The sequence below is a fragment of the Pristiophorus japonicus genome, chromosome 1 (assembly GCF_044704955.1).
Source record: "Pristiophorus japonicus isolate sPriJap1 chromosome 1, sPriJap1.hap1, whole genome shotgun sequence".
Taxonomy (NCBI): Eukaryota; Metazoa; Chordata; class Chondrichthyes; family Pristiophoridae; genus Pristiophorus; species Pristiophorus japonicus.
Window position 1 is genome coordinate 415,844,848 of NC_091977.1, and position 18,141 is coordinate 415,862,988.

General features: G+C 49.6%; 1 protein-coding gene across 1 annotated transcript in view; it reads right to left on the reverse strand.

Moving 5' to 3' along the window:
• LOC139267383 (lipoxygenase homology domain-containing protein 1-like) overlaps window positions 1-18,141 on the reverse strand; it is a 496,361-nt gene that overhangs the window by 227,938 nt on the left and 250,282 nt on the right. Inside the window, exons 19-20 of the mRNA XM_070885678.1 lie at window positions 7,114-7,295; window positions 6,813-6,899 (exon numbers count right to left, since the gene is read on the reverse strand). Of these exons, the coding sequence (XP_070741779.1) occupies window positions 6,813-6,899; window positions 7,114-7,295 (269 nt within the window). The remainder of the gene's footprint in view (window positions 1-6,812; window positions 6,900-7,113; window positions 7,296-18,141) is intronic.

Here is an 18,141-nt window from a genome sequence, read left to right on the forward strand (position 1 = left end):
CATTAAGCATGCAAAAGTAGTGGTGGTTCTAGCCCTAATCTGAACCTTACAGGGATTGTTGGAGGGAATTGTCACACGTTGCGAGACCACGCCAGAACTATAAATTCGATAGAGCATAAAGAAACTTGAGTAGAATCATACGGACAGAAATAGTATGCGCAGGATACGGAGCTTAGTTACTCATTGGATAACCTTGATCTATTTACCAACTGAACCTTGGATAAAACATGACACATGCCTGTGAGGTGCGGAGAAACAGTCATGCTTGGGTCCTAAGGGTCAGATGTGTAACCGGACATTTAAATCTATACCACTGTATGATGTGACAAAGGGAGATCCCCTATACCAAACAAATAATATAGAGGATATAAGAAATCAAACTCGCGTGCGGTACCATGACAATTCAGATATGTAATTGAAGAAGAACAACGGTACTAAGAGTCTCAGCCTAAATGATTGTTATAAAAATAACCAAGTTGTTTTATGTCGAGATCCACTACGAATGATCAAAGATGATTGTGGACATGACCAAGTGGACGGGTGCACTTTGAGTATCACCCCTAGCACGGGACTACGAAATTACAGCTGCTCCACGAGGAAATGGGGAATGATGTGTGAGCACCACTGTGGTGTATCTAGCACACAAATCACTGACTCCACACGGTCTGGTGCAAATCTAACTGCTGTGACCTTCGTCCTTTATTGTTCAGCTCCAGAGTGCCCCTCAGGTGTGGTGGTCAGCCTTTTATAGTGCCTGTTGCAGGTACTTCCAGGTGTCCCACCACAGCGTCCTCTGTGGCGTAGCATTGTGCTTACAGTACATTTAAGGTGCCAGGACGATACACACATTAATACATAACAACACACATCCCCCCCACCAGGACGCAGGACGATGATACACACATCAATACATAATATCACACTTGTCCAACGGAAGGCAAGTAGGCATAGACAGTGCGTTAGTATGGTACATGTTATCTGGTACATTAACTAGTTATTGACTGGTAACGGATCCCTGATTTCCTTGTTAGCCCTTATCATTAATTGTACTTCATATCCATTATTTTACACAAATACAGTGGCCATTCAGCATTAAAAAATTAATTCTTATTATAAATTCGCCATCTCACATTAACATAGCTAATTTTAGACTCGCTCTGCCTTACAGAAGTCCTTTGTGGGGACCACCACATGGTAAGGCCCTTTTAAGACTCCCGGGTGCATTTCCTTTTTAAGGCGCCACCTTTGATGCAAGAGGATTCCACGAGGCTTCTCCTTGGGCGCCGCCATCTTTGATGCTCTGGACCAAGGCCGCCGCTCCGGATGCCCTCCGCTGCCACCTGACTTGCCGCCTCTCCTGCGGCCGTCATCGTCGCTTCTCCGGCGGCCACCGTAGCCGCCTCCCCTGCGGCCGTCGTGGCCTCTCCAGCGGCCGCACTTGTCGCCTCCCCTGCGACCTCCATAGCGGCCTCCCCTGTGGCCGCCGACCTCCAACTGCTGCCGCCGCCCGACTCTCCCTCTGCGTGGGCCCCTCCGATCCGCCGGCCATCCTGGATCCCTCGCACCCCGCCGGCTCATCCCCCACTAGGCCCCTCTCTGCAGCGCTGCTTGCCTGTGGGGGCTGAGGCTGCAGGATCTCTGTGTGAGGTCCGGGGCTGGAGCTTGCCTGTGGGTGGATTGAGGCTGCAGCTCCAGCTCAGTCGGCGCTGCTCTCTGGGAACCCGGGCCACGGCAGCACCCTGGGGAGCAGCAGCCTGTGGAGTGGTGAAGTCTTCCCAGCTCCCACGGACCGTCCCCATCCACTTCCGGCCGAGGAGTGTTGGCCCATCGCCTGCAATGACCCACAAAGGTAAACCGTGCATCTCATCCCCATGGGATACCTGCACCATTGCTCTGCCAAGAACAGGTATCAGTTCTCTGGTGTAGGTACGCAGCTTAGCCGTGAACCGGGACCAGCTTGGGTCGTGTAGTTGGGTTAATCCACAGTTTATCAAAAGTTCTCCGACTCATCAACGACGGACCCGAGCCCGTGTCCATTTCCATACTCACAGGGACTCTGTTGATTTTTACTTCCCTTATCACTGGGGGCGAATCTTCGGTACACGTGTACAGTCCCAACACTTCATCATCTTTTGCCTGCTCCTCGCTGGATGGTGGATCATCTCCCATCTCCCCAGCCACATAGTGAGTCCGATTTCTTTTACACATACGCTGAAGGTGGCCTTTCGTGTGGCAGATATTGCACGTGTACTCCGCAAACCTGCACTGGTGAGCCCCATGGCTTCCTCCACAACGCCAGCATGGTGCTGCTTGATAGGCCCCCCTCAGCGGACTCTGAGTTCCAGGACCCCGAGGTCCGTGCTCTCTGCCCCGGGCAGAGCCACGTTCTGCAGTTTTGTCCGTGGTGGGCGCTATCCTGTGGACAGTGCCTGGCGGGTTCGAGACTGTGTGGATTATTTGCTTGGTGTTGCAAGTCGAGGTCATATGTGCCCGGCTGATGGTGATGGCCTTTGTCAGAGTGTCTGTGGGTTCCGTGGCTAACAGCTTGTGAAGGAGGCCCTCGTGGCCAATCCCCATAACGAAAACGTCTCGTCAAGGTGTGCGCCAAAATCACACAGCGCCGCGAGTCTCCTGAGGTCCGCAGCATATTTGGTGACATCCTGGCCCTCGGGTCTGCAGTGATGGTAAAATTTGTATCTGGCCGTGAGGATGCTCTCCTTCGGTTTCAACTGGTCACGAATGAGTTCAGTCAGCTCCTCGTATGATTTGTCCCTGGCGCTCCCGGGTGCCAGCAAATCCCTGACGAGACAGTAAATCTCATCTCCACAACTGGAGAGCAATATCGCCTTATGCTTATCTCTCATTGCTTCCGTGTCCTCTGTCAGGTCGTTTGTTGTGAAGTAGTACTCGAGCCTTTCCGTGAAGGCCTCCCAATCATTGCCCACGGTAAAATCCTTTAGTGAGCCCAGAGTAGCCATGGTTGCGTGGAGTTCGTCCGCTTCCTTGTCGCCAATGTGGTGTACATAGCACATAAATCACTGACTCCACACGGTCTGGTGTAAATCGAACTGCTGTGACCTTCGTCCTTTATTGTTCAGCTCCAGAGTGCCCCTCAGGTGTGGTGGTCAGCCTTTTATATTGCCTGTTGCAGGTACTTCCAGGTTTCCCACCACAGCGCCCTCTGTGGTGTAGCATTGTGCTTACATTACATTTAAGGTGCCAGGACGATACACACATCAAAACATAAGAACCACGGTGACTGAGATGACGGTGACAAATACCTCATGCGCCGTCATGAATACTGACCTGCTTTATCACGCTTGATGAGACACACATAAATGGATACGTTATAAACTCTGAACTGAAAGAAGAAACTATCAATGGGACAATGATACACACTATCTGAGAAGGGTATGAGAAGGCCATCGGGCCACAAGGAAAACCGATAATAGAATTGAATGAGGAACAAACTCGACTGAATCGAAGAAACAGAGGATACCCCAGGCGGGGCAAAATTTGACAACATAGAGAAGACCCCAGGTGGAGGAAAGGTAGAGGAAACAGAGGATAACCCAGGCAGGGCAGAATTCGAACACTGAGAAAATGAAATGCTGGACTCAAAGTGCAAGTGCATCCGTGGATACGGATAGTGTCACATGTGCTGGTTGTAGTACACTTGAGTAAGAAGCATAAGGGAATTAGGAGGTTTTGAGGAATCAGGATTTATGCTGTCTTTTTATGGATTGTAATTGACCGGTTATGTATAACCCACTTATGTATGTAAAACACACTTATACACTCACTTACATTGGGCTAGTAAGAAGGGAATAGCGAAGTCTGATGGGTAATGAACCATCTGAAATAGCCAACACTGCATTGACCCTTAGCACAGAAAATAGAAGATGAAAACTCATTCAGTACAGAGAACAAGGATACAAATGAGAAACATTAAACTAGTTCTCTCGGGAAGAGATACGGAAGCCAGTGTTTTGGGAACAGAATTCCTTCACACATCATTGGGGCTAAGGCAAAGTTCACATCACTGAACGACATGATTGACATGTGCCGAGAGATGGACAGGTGGGAAAGAACCAATCAGAGCTAGTCTGATAACAGTTAACAAATCAATGTAACTTCGCTGATAGCAGTAGACCAATCAATGGTTTTGTAGGAGGGTCGCACAAATCGAAAAATCATATAAATATGCTTGTAGAACTCTTGTACTTGGAAGTGTTCATCAGAACATTTCCCGAGCATGTTCGAATAATAAAACCGGTGAACCGAAGTTTTCGCCTGAGTGAATCCGTGGTCGCTATAGAGGGCAGGTGTCCACTCCTTGGGCCCAAGTTTCCACAAGAAAAAAAACGGGCACCCCTCCGAGCTGAGCGCCCGTTTTTCGTGCCTAAAACGGCGCCTAAAAAAATCCTCGGTATTCTGCACCTACTTACAGGTCCTCTGGCCCTCGGCGCAGCCAGCATGAGTTGTGGGGGGGCGGAGCCAGGTCCCGGCGCTGAAAACAGTGCCGGGACCTCTGCACATGCGCGCTACAGTCGGCACGCAATTGCAGTAGCTCCAGGCGCCGAACTGTGTGGGAGGGGCCCGAAGCACGCAGCCCCTAGCCCTGGCCCAATGGCCTCACTGGGGCTCCTCCCACGGCCAGCTCCTGCTCCCCGCCTGACCAGACCCAACACCCGCTCCCCTCCCCCGCCCCGACCCGACACCCGCTTCCCCCCCCCGCGCCCCGCCCCGAGAGCCGAGACCCGCTCCCCCCCCACCCCCCCGCCCCGACCCGACACCCGCTCCCCACCCCCCCGCCCCGACCCGAGACCCGACACCCGCTCCCCCCCCCAGCCCCGACCCGAGATCCAACACCCGCTCCCCCCCCGCGACCAGACACCCGCTCCCCCCGACCCGAGACCCGACATCCGCTCCCCCCGCCCCGACCCGACACCCGCTCCCCCCCCCGCCCCGACCCGACCCGAGACCCGCTCCCCGCCCCCCCAGCCCCGACCCGACACCCGCTCCCCCCCCCCGCCCCGACCCGACCCGAGACCCGCTCCCCCCCCACCCCGACTGACCCGACCCGCGCTCCTGTTCCCCGACCCGACGCCCCCTCTCCCTCCCTCCTCCCCCTCTCTCCCTCCCTCCCCCTCCCTCTCTCCCTCCCTCCCCCTCCCTCTCCCTCCCTCTCTCCCTCCCTCCTCCTCTCTCTCTCCCTCCCTCCCCCTCCCTCCTCCCTCCCCCTCCCTCTCTCGCTCCCTCCCCCCCTCCCCCTCCCTCTCTCCCTCCCCCTCCCTCTCTCCCTCCCTCCCCCTCCCTCTCTCCCCCTCCCTCTCTCCCTCCCTCCCCCTCCCTCTCTCTCCCTCCCTCCCCCTCTCTCCCTCCCTCCCCCTCTCTCTCCCTCCCCCTCTCTCTGCCTCCCTCCCCCTCCCTCTCTCTCCATCCCTCCCCCTCCCTCCCCTCCCCCTCCCTCTCCCTCCCTCCCTCCCCCTCCCTCTCTCCCCCTCCCTCCCTCCCCCTCCCTCTCTCTCTCTCTCTCTCTCTCTCCCTCCCCCTCTCTCTCTCTCCCTCCCTCCCTCCCTTCCTCCCTCCCTCCCTCTCTCTCTCTCTCCCTCCCTCCCGCTCAGCGGCACGAACGGCTGTAGAATTCTCCCTGGCTGAAGCACTTTCACACAGGTAGGAAGATGGTTTATTTAATCTTTTCTTGGCTTATAAATGTTTATTCAGGTTGGATTTATTTGTATAATATTTGTAGAAATATAAATAAGGATTTATTGTCGAATTTAATGAGTTCCCTTCCCCCCCCTCCCCCCCTCCTCCCCCCCACCTCGTTCTGGACGCCTAATTTGTAACCTGCGCCTGATTTTTTAATGTGTAGAACAGGTTTTTTCAGTTCTACAAAAATCTTCACTGGCTCCATTCTACTTTAGTTTGGAGTACATTTTCACTGTGGAAACTTTCAAATCAAGCGTCAGTGGCCGGACACGCCCCCTTTTGAAGAAAAAATTCTGTTCTAAACTAGAACTGTTCTACCTGACTAGAACTGCAGAAAAGAAAATGTGGAGAATTGCGATTTCTAAAATAGTCCGTTCTCCACCAGTTGCTCCTAAAAATCAGGCGCGAATCATGTGGAAACTTGGGCCCCTTATATCAGGGATTCCACCTCGAGGAAGAGAAGTCTTCCTTTTACCCCAACGCCTCTTTGCCAGAGCATGTACAATGCGATGCTGGCGGAATAGCAATGCACCTATAAAAGTTTAGCAAATTACCTTCTTCTAACGCTGAATTGTTATGTGTGTCTGCTGCTGCAAACTCAGAGGCTCATGCGCCGTGCTCTGTGTAAACGTTGTACTGACTGTGACCTCCGAGGGAAGCGCTTCCTCATCCCTTTAAGTAGCCACCAGTTAATGACTCTGCAAGCCTGTACTGACTGTTTTTCCAGACGTTGTTATTGGCGGCCCCTCAAAGAAGCGCACGCACCGAATGTACCGACCGGGCCGCAAGTGTGCGCGTTGCACCAGGATATTACGTCATGATCGGAGTGATCATCAGCAACCAGACGCTAATGGTTTGAGCCCCCAGTAAGCATCTAATGAATTTCCCGTCGGGGCGCGAAAAGCTGCGTGCCCGGTCGCTAAGCTCTAACGCTTGCACTAACGCCCCCTCTGCCCGCTAACAGAGGCTATAGACAAGCGAAAATCCAGCCTTTACCTTTATCTGAACAATTACACAGACATCTGATAATTACAAAGATAACTGCAGAAAACATTACACTAACTGCCAGACCCAAACTTTATAAAAAAAATAAGTACCTTTTCCAACTTCCAATGTGGTTGTTTGCTTGTGTCATCATGTGCAATGCGAATCTTATAGATCTGACCAACATTTTTCATATTGATCTGGAGATTAAAAACATATTACTTGCCAATTTTTGACCTATAAGCCACAAAGCATAGCACTGTAGGAACTCCTGGTGTAACAGATTATATTTTTATAATTACAACAATTTAAATGCATTTTGAGCATCTCTTCAAGGAAATAGTAACTATTTCTAACAACAACAAACAAGAAAATCTTTGAGCAAGAAACTGAGAAAAGAGTTATGTAGGTTACCTGAAATTCATCACTTTGATTGGTAAGAAAGACATTTCTTTTGTTGCTTTTCTGAAGACTTATCGGTCCTGCCATACCTTGGTCTCCATAAGCCCACATGGAAACTTTGGCTTTTGTGCCTGCCTCACCTGTCCTTGTCACCACTTTCCACTTCTCAGAAGTATAATTATTTTCAGAGACTCCTATTATATGGAACATTAAAAATAAACAGTAATGTTTTTTTTAATTCTGAAAACACACATTTCTCACAAAAACAAAAATATTGTTATATGAATCGACTTAAGCAATGTTATATTCTGCATGTAAAGCGATATAATCTAAAGAGAAGACATTAAGCAGATAAATTGCAAGAACAATTATGAAAAATAGCGCTGCATGCACTAAAACAGCATATGGGGCTCAATTTTCCCCAAAGCTTTTTTTTTGGCTTGAAGAGTTACGCCCATTTTTAGGGGCTCAAGTACGTCAAAAAAATTTTTTCTAAGTTTCCCCATTGATTTCTTCATTTTGGCGCAGCCTAACCTGTCCTTTAGTTTTGGGGGTGGAACCTTGATCTGCACCAAAGAGATCGGGTTGCCACGGTAACCAGGGACACCATGCGAGCTGAGGCTGGAAAATGAAACATACAGCCAGCTCGTAACACATTAAAATACATTGCCTCAACTTAAAAACACATTGCATCAACTTAAAAACGCATTAAAATATATTGCAGCAACTTACCTCCAATTATTAAAGTTGCACCCCTCCCCTCCCTCCCGGTGCAGATCCCCGCGCCTATCCCAGGCCAAAGGGCCTTCCAGTCTGTTTCCCCTGACCGCCCCGAGCCCCTTGCCAGTCAAGCTCCCCTGCCCGACCCATGCTTTGCCGATCTCCTTCCCTAGCCCGTCCCGAGTCCCGAGTGCCTTGCCGGTGCCGGTCCAGCTCCACCCCCCCCACCCGCCCCCAGCCCACATCAATCTCCGCATCAATGTCTGCTTTTGTTAACAAGAGGTTCCCGAGGTATGTGAAATGGTCCACGTCGAGGGCCGTGCCGTGGATCTTGATGACTGGGGGGCAGTACTGTGCCGCGAGGACAGGCTGGTGGAGGACCTTTGTCTAACAGATGTTTAGTGTAAGGCCCATGCTTTCATATGCCTCAGTAAATACATCGACTATATCCTGGAGTTCAGTCTCAGAATATGCGCAGATGCAGGCATCGTCTGCGTACTGCAGTTCAACGACAGAGATTGGGGTGATCTTGGACCTGGCCTGGAGGCAGCGTAGGTTAAACAGCTTCCCACTGGTTCTGTAGTTTAGTTCCACTCCAGCGGGGAGCTTGTTGACTGTGAGGTGGAGCATTTCAGCGAGGAAGATTGAGAAGAGGGTTGGAGCGATGACGCAGCCCTGTTTGATCCCCGTCCGGATGTGGATTATGTCTGTAATGGATCTGTTGCTAAGGATCATGTCCTGCATGTCGTCATGGACCAGATGAAGGATGTTGACAAACATTTGGGGCATCCGAAACGGAGGAGGACGCTCTGTAGACCCTCGCGGTTGACAGTGTCAAAGGCCTTTGTAAGGTCGAAGAAGGCCATGTATAAAGGCTGACGCTGCTCTCTGCATTTTTCCTGCAGCTGTCACGATGCAAAGATCATGTCTGTTGTACCCCATAGGGGACGAAATCCGGACTGTGACTCCGGGAGGAGCTCCTCGGCCACAGGGAGAAGACGGCTGAGGAGAACTCTATCGACGACTTTCCCAGTGGCTGATAGCGGGGAGATTTTCCTGTAGTTGCCGCAGTCGGACTTGTCCCCTTTTTTAAAGATGGTCACGATCACTAAACTCTGAGATCTCCCGGCATGCTCTCCTCCCTCTAGATGAGAGAGATGAGATCATGTATCTGCGCCAACAGTGCCTCTCCGTCATACTTTAGCGCCTCAGCAGGGATTTCATCTGCTCCCGTAGCCTTGTTGTTCTTGAGCTGTTTTATGGTTTTTCCTACCTTTGCAGCGTTGGGGTGTCACTGAGGTGATGGCGGGTCGCATGCTGCGGGATGGAGTTGAGAACATTCGAGTCAAAGGCAGAGTCTCGATTGAGATCTTCGAAGCGCTCCTTCCAGCGAGCCCTTACAGCATCGGTGTCCTTGATGAGTGTTTCCCCGTTCTTGGTCAGCAGTGGAGTGGGGCCTTGGGAGTTTCGACCGTAGGTAGTCTTGACTGCGATGAAGAATCCTCGCACATCATGGCTGTCGGCCAGCTGCTGTATCTCCTGTGCTTTCTCCATCCACCACCTGTTCTTTAGGTTTTTTGTTAGACCTCAGCCTTGAGCCGTCTGTAATGTTGCTTTGCTGCTCCCAAGTTGGGTTGTTGCTTGAGACTCAGAAATGCTCTGCGCTTGCAATCTATTAGTTCTTGGATTTCCTGATCATTTTCATCAAACCAGTCGTGGTGGTTTCTGGTTGAGTGACCAAGTGTCTCTTCACAGGCATTGTTTATGGAGGCCTGGAGGGCAGACCAAGCACTGTGGGCATTCAGCGTCTCAGGGTCATCAAGACACGCCAGGTTAGCTGTGAGGCGCTGGCTGTATAGGGCTCTCTTAGCTGGGTCTTTAAGTGCTCCGGCATTGACTTTTTTGCGGCACTGCTTCTGCTGTCCCCTCTGCTTTTGGGCGATGTTAATGTCAATGATGGATCAGATTAGGCAGTGGTCCATCCAACAGTCGTCAGCTCCTGTCATGGCGCGGGTGATGCACACATCCTTGCGATCCCTGGCTCGGACGATGACATAGTCGAGCAGGTGCCAGTGTTTGGAGTGAGTGTGTTGCCATGATGCCTTGTATTTGCCCCTCTGGCGGAATAGGGTGTTGCTGATGAGGAGTTCATGTTCTAGACATTTTGTCAGGAGTAGGATACTTCTGGAGTTGGCTTTCCCTACCCCCTCTCTGCCAATCACGCCGCCCCAGAGGGCTGTGTCTTTGCCGACCCTGGCGTTGAAGTCACCTAGGAGGATCAATTTGTCACCCACGGGGACGCGGGACAGGGATTTTTCGAGGTTGGAGTAAAAACTCTCTTTGGTCTCATCCGTTGCATCGAGTGTTGGGGCGTACGCACTGATGACTGTGGCGCATTGGTTCCAAGATAGGGTGAGTCGGAGAGTCATGAGGCATTCGTTAACCCCGCAGGGGGAGTCTTTGAGGCGGTCGACCAGCTCATTTTTGATGGTGAAGCCAACTCCGTGAAGGCGGCGTTCTTCTTCTGGTTTTCCGTTCCAGAAAAAGGTGTAACCTCCACGTTGTTCTTTGTGCTGAACTTCCCCTGCCCGCCGGGTCTCGCTTAGGACGGCGATGTCGATGTCAAGGCGTCTAAGTTCCCGGGCGACTATGGCGGTGCGGCGTTCTGGCCTGTCGCTGTTGGAGTTGTCTATGAGGGTCCTGACGTTCCAAGTCCCGAACTTCATGTTAATGAAGTGGAAGATGCCTGTGCGTGAGTTATTTTAACGTGGGGTGGTCGCTGCACACTGGCAACCACACGGGCTTGTCAGAGCTAGGTCTTGGTCCAGTGGCAAGGGAGTCCAAAACGACTGGAGGCCTGGCACTGCTGTATGAGCCTAATTGCCTACGGTGAGATGTTGGCCGCAAACTCGGCGCCGAGTAGCGCCTTTGATGGTAGGTGGCCCGAGGCTTGGTTGGGAACAGGCATTAAGAAGGTCAGTTGTCCGCTGGAGTTCCGAGGGATGTTTTAAAAGTTTCTTCCAAAGTTTTCCAAAGTTATTTAAAAGTTTTTCCGGAGGTTTCAAAAGAAAAATTCTCCAAGTTGTTTAAAAGTTTAAAAATGTTCCCAAATTGTTTAAAAAGTTTCTCAAGTTGATTAAAAGTTTAAAAGTAGATTAAAAGTCTAAAATATATGTCATTTGTCTACAGCCCAGTCAGTGTTCACAGCTAACGACCTAGGGCAGGTGCAGCCCATCGTTGGGTCGGGCCGGCTGGCTGGCTGGCTGAAGAGACGAAGTGCGAGGCTGGAGCCGGCCCTCTGGCCGAAGGGACCTGGAGTGCAAGGCTGAGTCAGACCTGCTGGCTGAAGGGACCCAGAATGCGTCGTTGGGTCAGGCCCTCTGGCCGAAGGGACCTGGAGTGCGTTGCTGGGTCAGGCCCTCTGGCCAAAGGGACCCAGAGTGCGAGACTGGGTCAGACTGGCTGGCCGAAGGGACCTGGAGTGCATCATTGGGCTGGGCCGGCTGACCGAAGGGACCTGGAGTGCGAGGCTGGGTCAGACCGGCTGGCTGAAGGGACCAGAATGCGTCGTTGGGCCAGGCTGGCTGGCCGAAGGGACCTGGAGTACGTCGTTGGACTGGGCTGGCTGGCCGAAGGGACCAGAAGACTGTAAAGTGCCTAATCAAAAGATGAGGTGCTGTTCCTTGAGCTTACGTTGAGCTTCATTGGAACCGTGAAGGAGGCCAAGGACTGAGAGGTCAGAGTGCAAGTGGAGCGCAGAATTAAAGTGACAGGCAACCGAAAGCTCAGGGTCACGCTTACGGACTGAACAGAGGTGTTCTGCAAAGCGGTTCTGCAAATATGCGTTTGGTTTCCCCAATGTAGAGGAGACCTCATCGTGAGCAGTAAATACAGTGTACTAAACTGCAAGAAGCACAAGTAAATCACTGTTTCACCAGGAAGGAGCGTTTGGGGCCCTGGATATTGGGAAGGGAGGAGGTAAAAGGACAGGTGTTGCATTGCCTGTGCTTGTACAGGAAGGTGCCGTGGGAAGGAGAGGGGATGTTGGCAGTGCTTGAGGAGAGGACCAGGGTGTCACAGAGAGAGCGGTCCCTTCGGAATGCTGTAAGGGGAGAGGAAGATGTGTTTGGTGATGGGACCACGCTGGAGGTGACAGAAATGGTGGAGGATGATCTGTTGAATGTGGAGGCTGGTGGGGTGAAAGGTGAGGACTGGGAGGAAGGGGAAGGGGTGAGAGCAGAAGTGCGGGAAATGGAACAGACACGGTCTAGGGTCCTGTCAATCACGGTAGAGGGGAATCCTCGGTTGAGGAAAAAGGAAGACACATCGGAAAGGTTCCCCTATTTTACCACATGGCAGCTGTTGGTGATTCTGCCATTCCCATTTACACCTCTTCTAGCCTCATCTTTTGTTTCTTTACTTGTCCCATTACCAACTTCTTTTGCTTTGTACCATTATACCTTTTGTCATTTAATCACTCCTGTCTTTCCACCCTATCACAGACTTTCACTTTTGTTCTTTCCTTCCCTCTCCGCTTTCACTGCCTCTGCACTTACTTAAAACCTGTCACAACTCTAACTTTTTCCAGTTCTGACAAAAGGTCATTGCCCTAAAACATTAACTCTGTTTCTCTCTCCACAGATGCTGCTTGACCTGCTGAGTATTTACAGCATTATCTGTTTTTACTTCAGACCTCCAGCACCTGCAATATATGCCTTAGATGGTTTTACAATGCACATTTTACAACAGTGCTTTCACATCTTCTGCCTGAGGTATTTTGAGCATTTTGATATGGACTTTTTGGTGCCTGTTCTTAAGGAGGACTAAGTCAGGACTATGGAGCGGTAACTGTCAAAGCATCAGTCGTTCGGGAACAGTGAGATGGATAAAAGGAATGGGCTTAAAATCCAGGATTAGCAGGTGAATAGTGGGTTAAAGTTTGAGGAGCAAAGAAAGATTAGCTAATATGCAACCAATGCAATCAAAATAAAATTACAGGTAGACTAATTTGATAGCACACCGAGAACGGGTCATTTTTAATGAAACACCAATTGATCAAAGGCCTCTGGGACATAATTGTCAGCTTGACCAAAATTGAAAAGTATTATAAGAACATAAGAAATGAGAGTAGGAGTAGGCCATTTGGCCCCTCGAGCCTGCTCTGCCATTTAATAAGATCATGGTTGATCCAATCATGGATTCAGCTCAACTTCGTTGCCCGCTCCCCATAGCCCGTTATTCCCTTATCACTTAAAAATCTATCTCCGCCTTAAATATATTCAATGACCCAGCCTCCACAGCTCTTTGGGGCAGAGATTTCCACAGATTTACAACCCTCTGAGAGAAGAAATTCCTCCTCAACTCAGTTTGAAATGGGTGGCCCCTTATTCTGAGATTGTGCCCCCTAGTTCTAGTTTCCCCTATGAATGGAAATATCCTCACTGCATCCACCTTGTCGAGCCCCCTCATTATCTTATATGTTACGAGAAGATCACCTCTTATTCTTCTGAACTCCAATGAGTATACCTACTCAACCTATCTTCATAAGTCAACCCCCTCATCTCTGGAATCAACCTAGTGTATCTTCTCTGAACTGTCTCCAATGCAAGTATATATTTTCTTAAGTACGGCGACCAAAACTGTATGCAGTACTCTAGGTGTGGTCTCACCAATACCCTGTACAGTTGTAGTAGGATTTCACTGCTTTTATACTCTATCCCCCTTGCAATAAAGGCCAACAGTCCTTTCGCCTTCCTGATTACTTGCTGTACCTGCATACTAGCTTTTTGTGTTTCATGCAGAAGGACATCCAGATCCCTCTGTATTGCAGCACTTTGCAATTTTTATCCATTTAAAAAATAATTTTCTTTTCTATTCTTTCTGCCCATTATACTCCATCTACCAACTTTTTGCGCACTTACTTTGCCTGTTTATATTCCTTTGCAAATTGTTTGTGTCCTCCTCACAATTTGCTTTCCCACTCCTCTTTGCATTATCAGCAAACTTGGCTACATTACAGTCGGTCCCTTCGTCCAAGTCATGAATGTAGATTGTAAATAATTGAGGCCCCAGCATCAATCCCTGCGGCACCTCACTAGTTACAGTTTGCCAACCGGAAAATGACCCATTTATCTCGACTCTCTGTTTTTTGTCAACTAGCCAATCCTCTATCCATGCTAATATATTACCCCCAACCCGTGAACTTTTATCTTGTACAGTAACCTTTCATGTGGCACCTTAACGAATGCCTTCTGGAAATCCAAATACACCACATCCACTGGTTCCCCCTTATCCACCCTGCTCATTACATCCTCAAAGAACTCCAGCAAATTTGTCAAACATGATTTCCCTTTCATAAAACCATGCTCACGCTGCTTGATTGAACTATGCTTTTCCAAATGTCCTGCTACTGCTTCCTTAATAATGGACTCCAGCATTTTCCCAACTACAGATGTTAGGCTAACTGGTCTACAGTTTCCTGCTTTTTGTCTGCCTCCTTTTTTAAACAGGGACTTTACATTTGCTGTTTTCCAATCCGCAGGGACCTCACCAGAATCCAAGGAATTTTGGTAAATTACATCCAATGCATCCACTATCTCTGCAGTCACTTCTTCTAAGACCCTAGGATGCAAGCCATCAGATCCAGGGGACTTGTTCACCTTTAGTCCTATTACTTTGCCAGGTACTTCTTTAATGATAGAGATTGTTTTAAGTTTCTCCCTCTCTATAGCCCCTTGATTATCCACTATTGAGCTGTTTTTAGGGTCTTCTACCATGAAGACCATTGCAAAATATTTCTTCAAAGTCTGCCATTTCCCTGTTCCCCATTATTAATTGCCCCGTCTCATCCTCTAAGGGACCTACATTTATTTTAGCCACTCCTTTTTCTTTTTATATACATGTAGAAGTCTTGCTGTTTTTATATTTCATGCTAGTTTACTTTCATAGGGCTAGAACCTCCACTTTTTTGCATGCTTAACACCCACTTAACACCCATTTTATCGCTAAAATGACGTATAACGCCCATATATCGCCCATTTAGTCACAAAATGGAAACTGACGGGCTTTTTTAGGAGACTTATCGCCGAGCATTATTTTCCCAATGGGCTTAATGCCAGGAAAAAATATTACTGCCCGCCCACTTTTTTGGGGTGGAATCATCAGAATGGGCGAAATCAACACCCATAATATCGCCCAGCGTTACTTTCTGCACGGAATTAACGCCAAGATTCAATATGAATGCCCGCCCACTGTTTTTTGTCATAAAGAGCATAGTTACCCAAACTAGCAGCCATGGAGATCACCCATCGCCAATTTCACCACCTCGCACACATATCGCCCACAATATAGCTCGTACAAAAAACCGCTCACAAATAGTGGAACTAACCAGAACAAATGCCAGCAGTGTGGCTGGCATTTGTTAAATCCCACTCTTACGTGAGCAGCTGATATCGGAAAGATTTGCCTGAAAGAGCGTTGATGTGAGTGACAACGCTGACACATTGCTGTGTGTGTGCAGCTCAGACATCAATGGTGTCCATCACCTTGGCGCCAGTTAAAGTTTACGTTGATTGATGTTAAGTTGTATCCAACCCTTTCATGGTAAGGTATCACAAGTGTGTAACGGTCCAGATATCTGAGACAATGCGTAACCAGGTTATGTTCAATAACAAAAGTTTAATTCCAACATTGGTCTGAAATCATAAGTATCACAGCCAATAACACGCAACCCCTGCCCACACCCCACTTTTTCCACCATTGACATAAATCACATATTCAACATCCCCAGCAACACAGAATACAAAGACAAAGCAGGAGTGTGGTCCCCAGCCCCCATACATTGCAACAAATTGCATACACCCAGATGGAGATATAACACAGCCATCATCTGCGCACTTTCCTTCCCCCCTCTCCTTCTTCTCCCCATCACTACCCCTTCCCCTCCTCGCTCCATGGCGCCTGGCTGAGGAGCTCCTCAGGCGGTGCCTCATTGGGGGCGATGAAAGCAGATGCGGTGATTGCACGGATACGGGAGCGGGGGGTGCTGTGGGCGCAACATTCTTTGATGCAGAAGCAGGATCTTGGTCCTTGCTCTCATCTGCGTCCACAGAGGTGGTGCGGAACCTAGGGGTGGAGTGCCGCGCTCGGGGACCACTGGGAGGACTGTGGCAGCAGTGTTCCTGGTTATCGCATCCAGGTACTGCGCGGAATGTACTCGGTCACGGTGGCCAGGTGTCAGGGTATGCCCCCCAATGCTTCAATGAACTGGTCACCAATGTTTACAGTCCTCCTGGACAACTTAACCATCTCTCCGCTCTCATGTGGTGCTCGTGGAACAGACCTGCCACGTCCACAAGGCCTCCACGGGGTCGGCACCATTCTGGGGACAAATGTTATGCCCTGTGGCGAGGTGCTTGGGGCCGGTACCTCCAGAGTGGAGGCGGGAATAACCGGAGGACCACTTGATGGCCTTGGGGTGGAATGGCTTCTGGAGCGTGGCAATGCAGGTTCTTCGAAGTCCGCGCTCTCATCCATCGAGAACAGACCCAGCGGATTGAGGGGCGAGAATCGGAGCTCCTCAGTACCAGATGCAGTAGGATCGTCCACCGATTCCTGCCTCGCACCCCCACCTTCTGGCCTCTGTGGTCTTGCCTCGGGTCGTGCTGCAGGCTGAGCTGCAAAACACAAATGAGGTTATTAGAGGAGAAGTGGGTGCTAGGGTCACAAAGTGATTCCAGCGCTACACACAGCATATGCACAACAAAAACACCACCGCTCTCAAAATCATTACAGACATCACATTTCATGACCATCAACGCATTGTGCATTGCAATGATTTTCATCAGGCCAGCATTATTTCTATGACATTTTTAGAAATCATCTATCATATATGATTGGTAGGATATGAGTGGGTGTGGCATCTATTGACTTTACATCACGCAATGGTGTAAGCTTTACTCACGAGGCATCATTTCAGGGTCTGCAGATGCGTCCGTGGCTGTCCGGGGCTGCTTCCCCACGAGTGCGAGCACTCACTCCTCCATCTCTGTGATGTCGCTGGGGACTGGTGGCCCCGCCCCCCCCCACCACCCGTTCGCCTCTGCATGGCCTCATCGTCGATAGCTTCTTCTGTAAAAGCTGACAGAACAACATGGCATGAGATCATTGTTAGGTACTGTCACAGAGACTGATAAAACACATAACCAACAGATGTAATTATGATTATTATGATAATTATCATTCTTTACTTAAAGACGTGCACCGTGACCGCAGGCTTTGAGTAAAACATTCCCGGTAAAAGTGCAAGATCTCACATCTATTGATAGTCACTCATGACTGTTACAAATCAAATTATGTAAATACGTAAGTACATGTAAATAAGTGTAATACTTACTCTTGCGGATACCACAAGGTTGTTCCATCATTTGCGGCATTGGTTGCCCTCATGCACCTCGTTGGTCGCCGACGAGACCACCTCTGCTATCTCGGTCCATATCCTCTGGTCGGCCTTTCGGGTGGGCTTTCCACACCCTCCCTGTGTTTAATCACCCGAGCATAACTCGACCTCCTGTAGGGGGGAGGCGTTTGCCTCGTCTGAGAACCTCTTGGCTCTTTTGCAGCCTCCAATGTGCTCCTCTCCCACCTCACTGCTCTCTCCAGCATCAGTCTCCACAGCGTCCTGTGATGCCTCCTCCTCTTCCTCCATTATAAGGCAAATTCAGTCAAACATGTAGCTGGTAACAGCTAATTTTTGTTTCCCTACTTGCTATGAAGCTCTAAGGTCTCCCTCCTTCCTCCCAAAGCAGCCACACCACATCCAGCCACGCCTTCAGTCCCTCTGAGCTCCCTCTCTGTCTCCTCTTCTGCACATGTCATGGTGACCTCCAGAATCATGGGAATCGAACGGTGCCATGTTGTTGCTAAGGACGGCCACACTTTACGGCAGAAGGTCAAAAAAATTTTACGCTACCGCCCAGTTGATATCGCTCGAAGTAACGCCATTTTCAAAAATGTAAACTAGGTGTTTTGAGAATGGGCTAGAAGCCGGCGATCTGAAAACCCTTTTTTAAAGCCCATTTTTGGGCGATAAGCAAAAAAGTGGAGGTTCTAGTCCATAATCTTTCCTTATTATTTTCTTAGTTGTTCTTTGTTGGCTTTTAAAATTTTCGCAATCTTCTGGTCCTCCAGTAGTTTTGGCCACTTTGTATGCTATTGTTTTCAATTTCATACCCTCCTTTATTTCCTGAGTTAGCCACAGATGGTTATCCCTTCTCTTACAGTCCTTCCTTCTCATTGGAATATATTTTTGTTGAGAGTTAT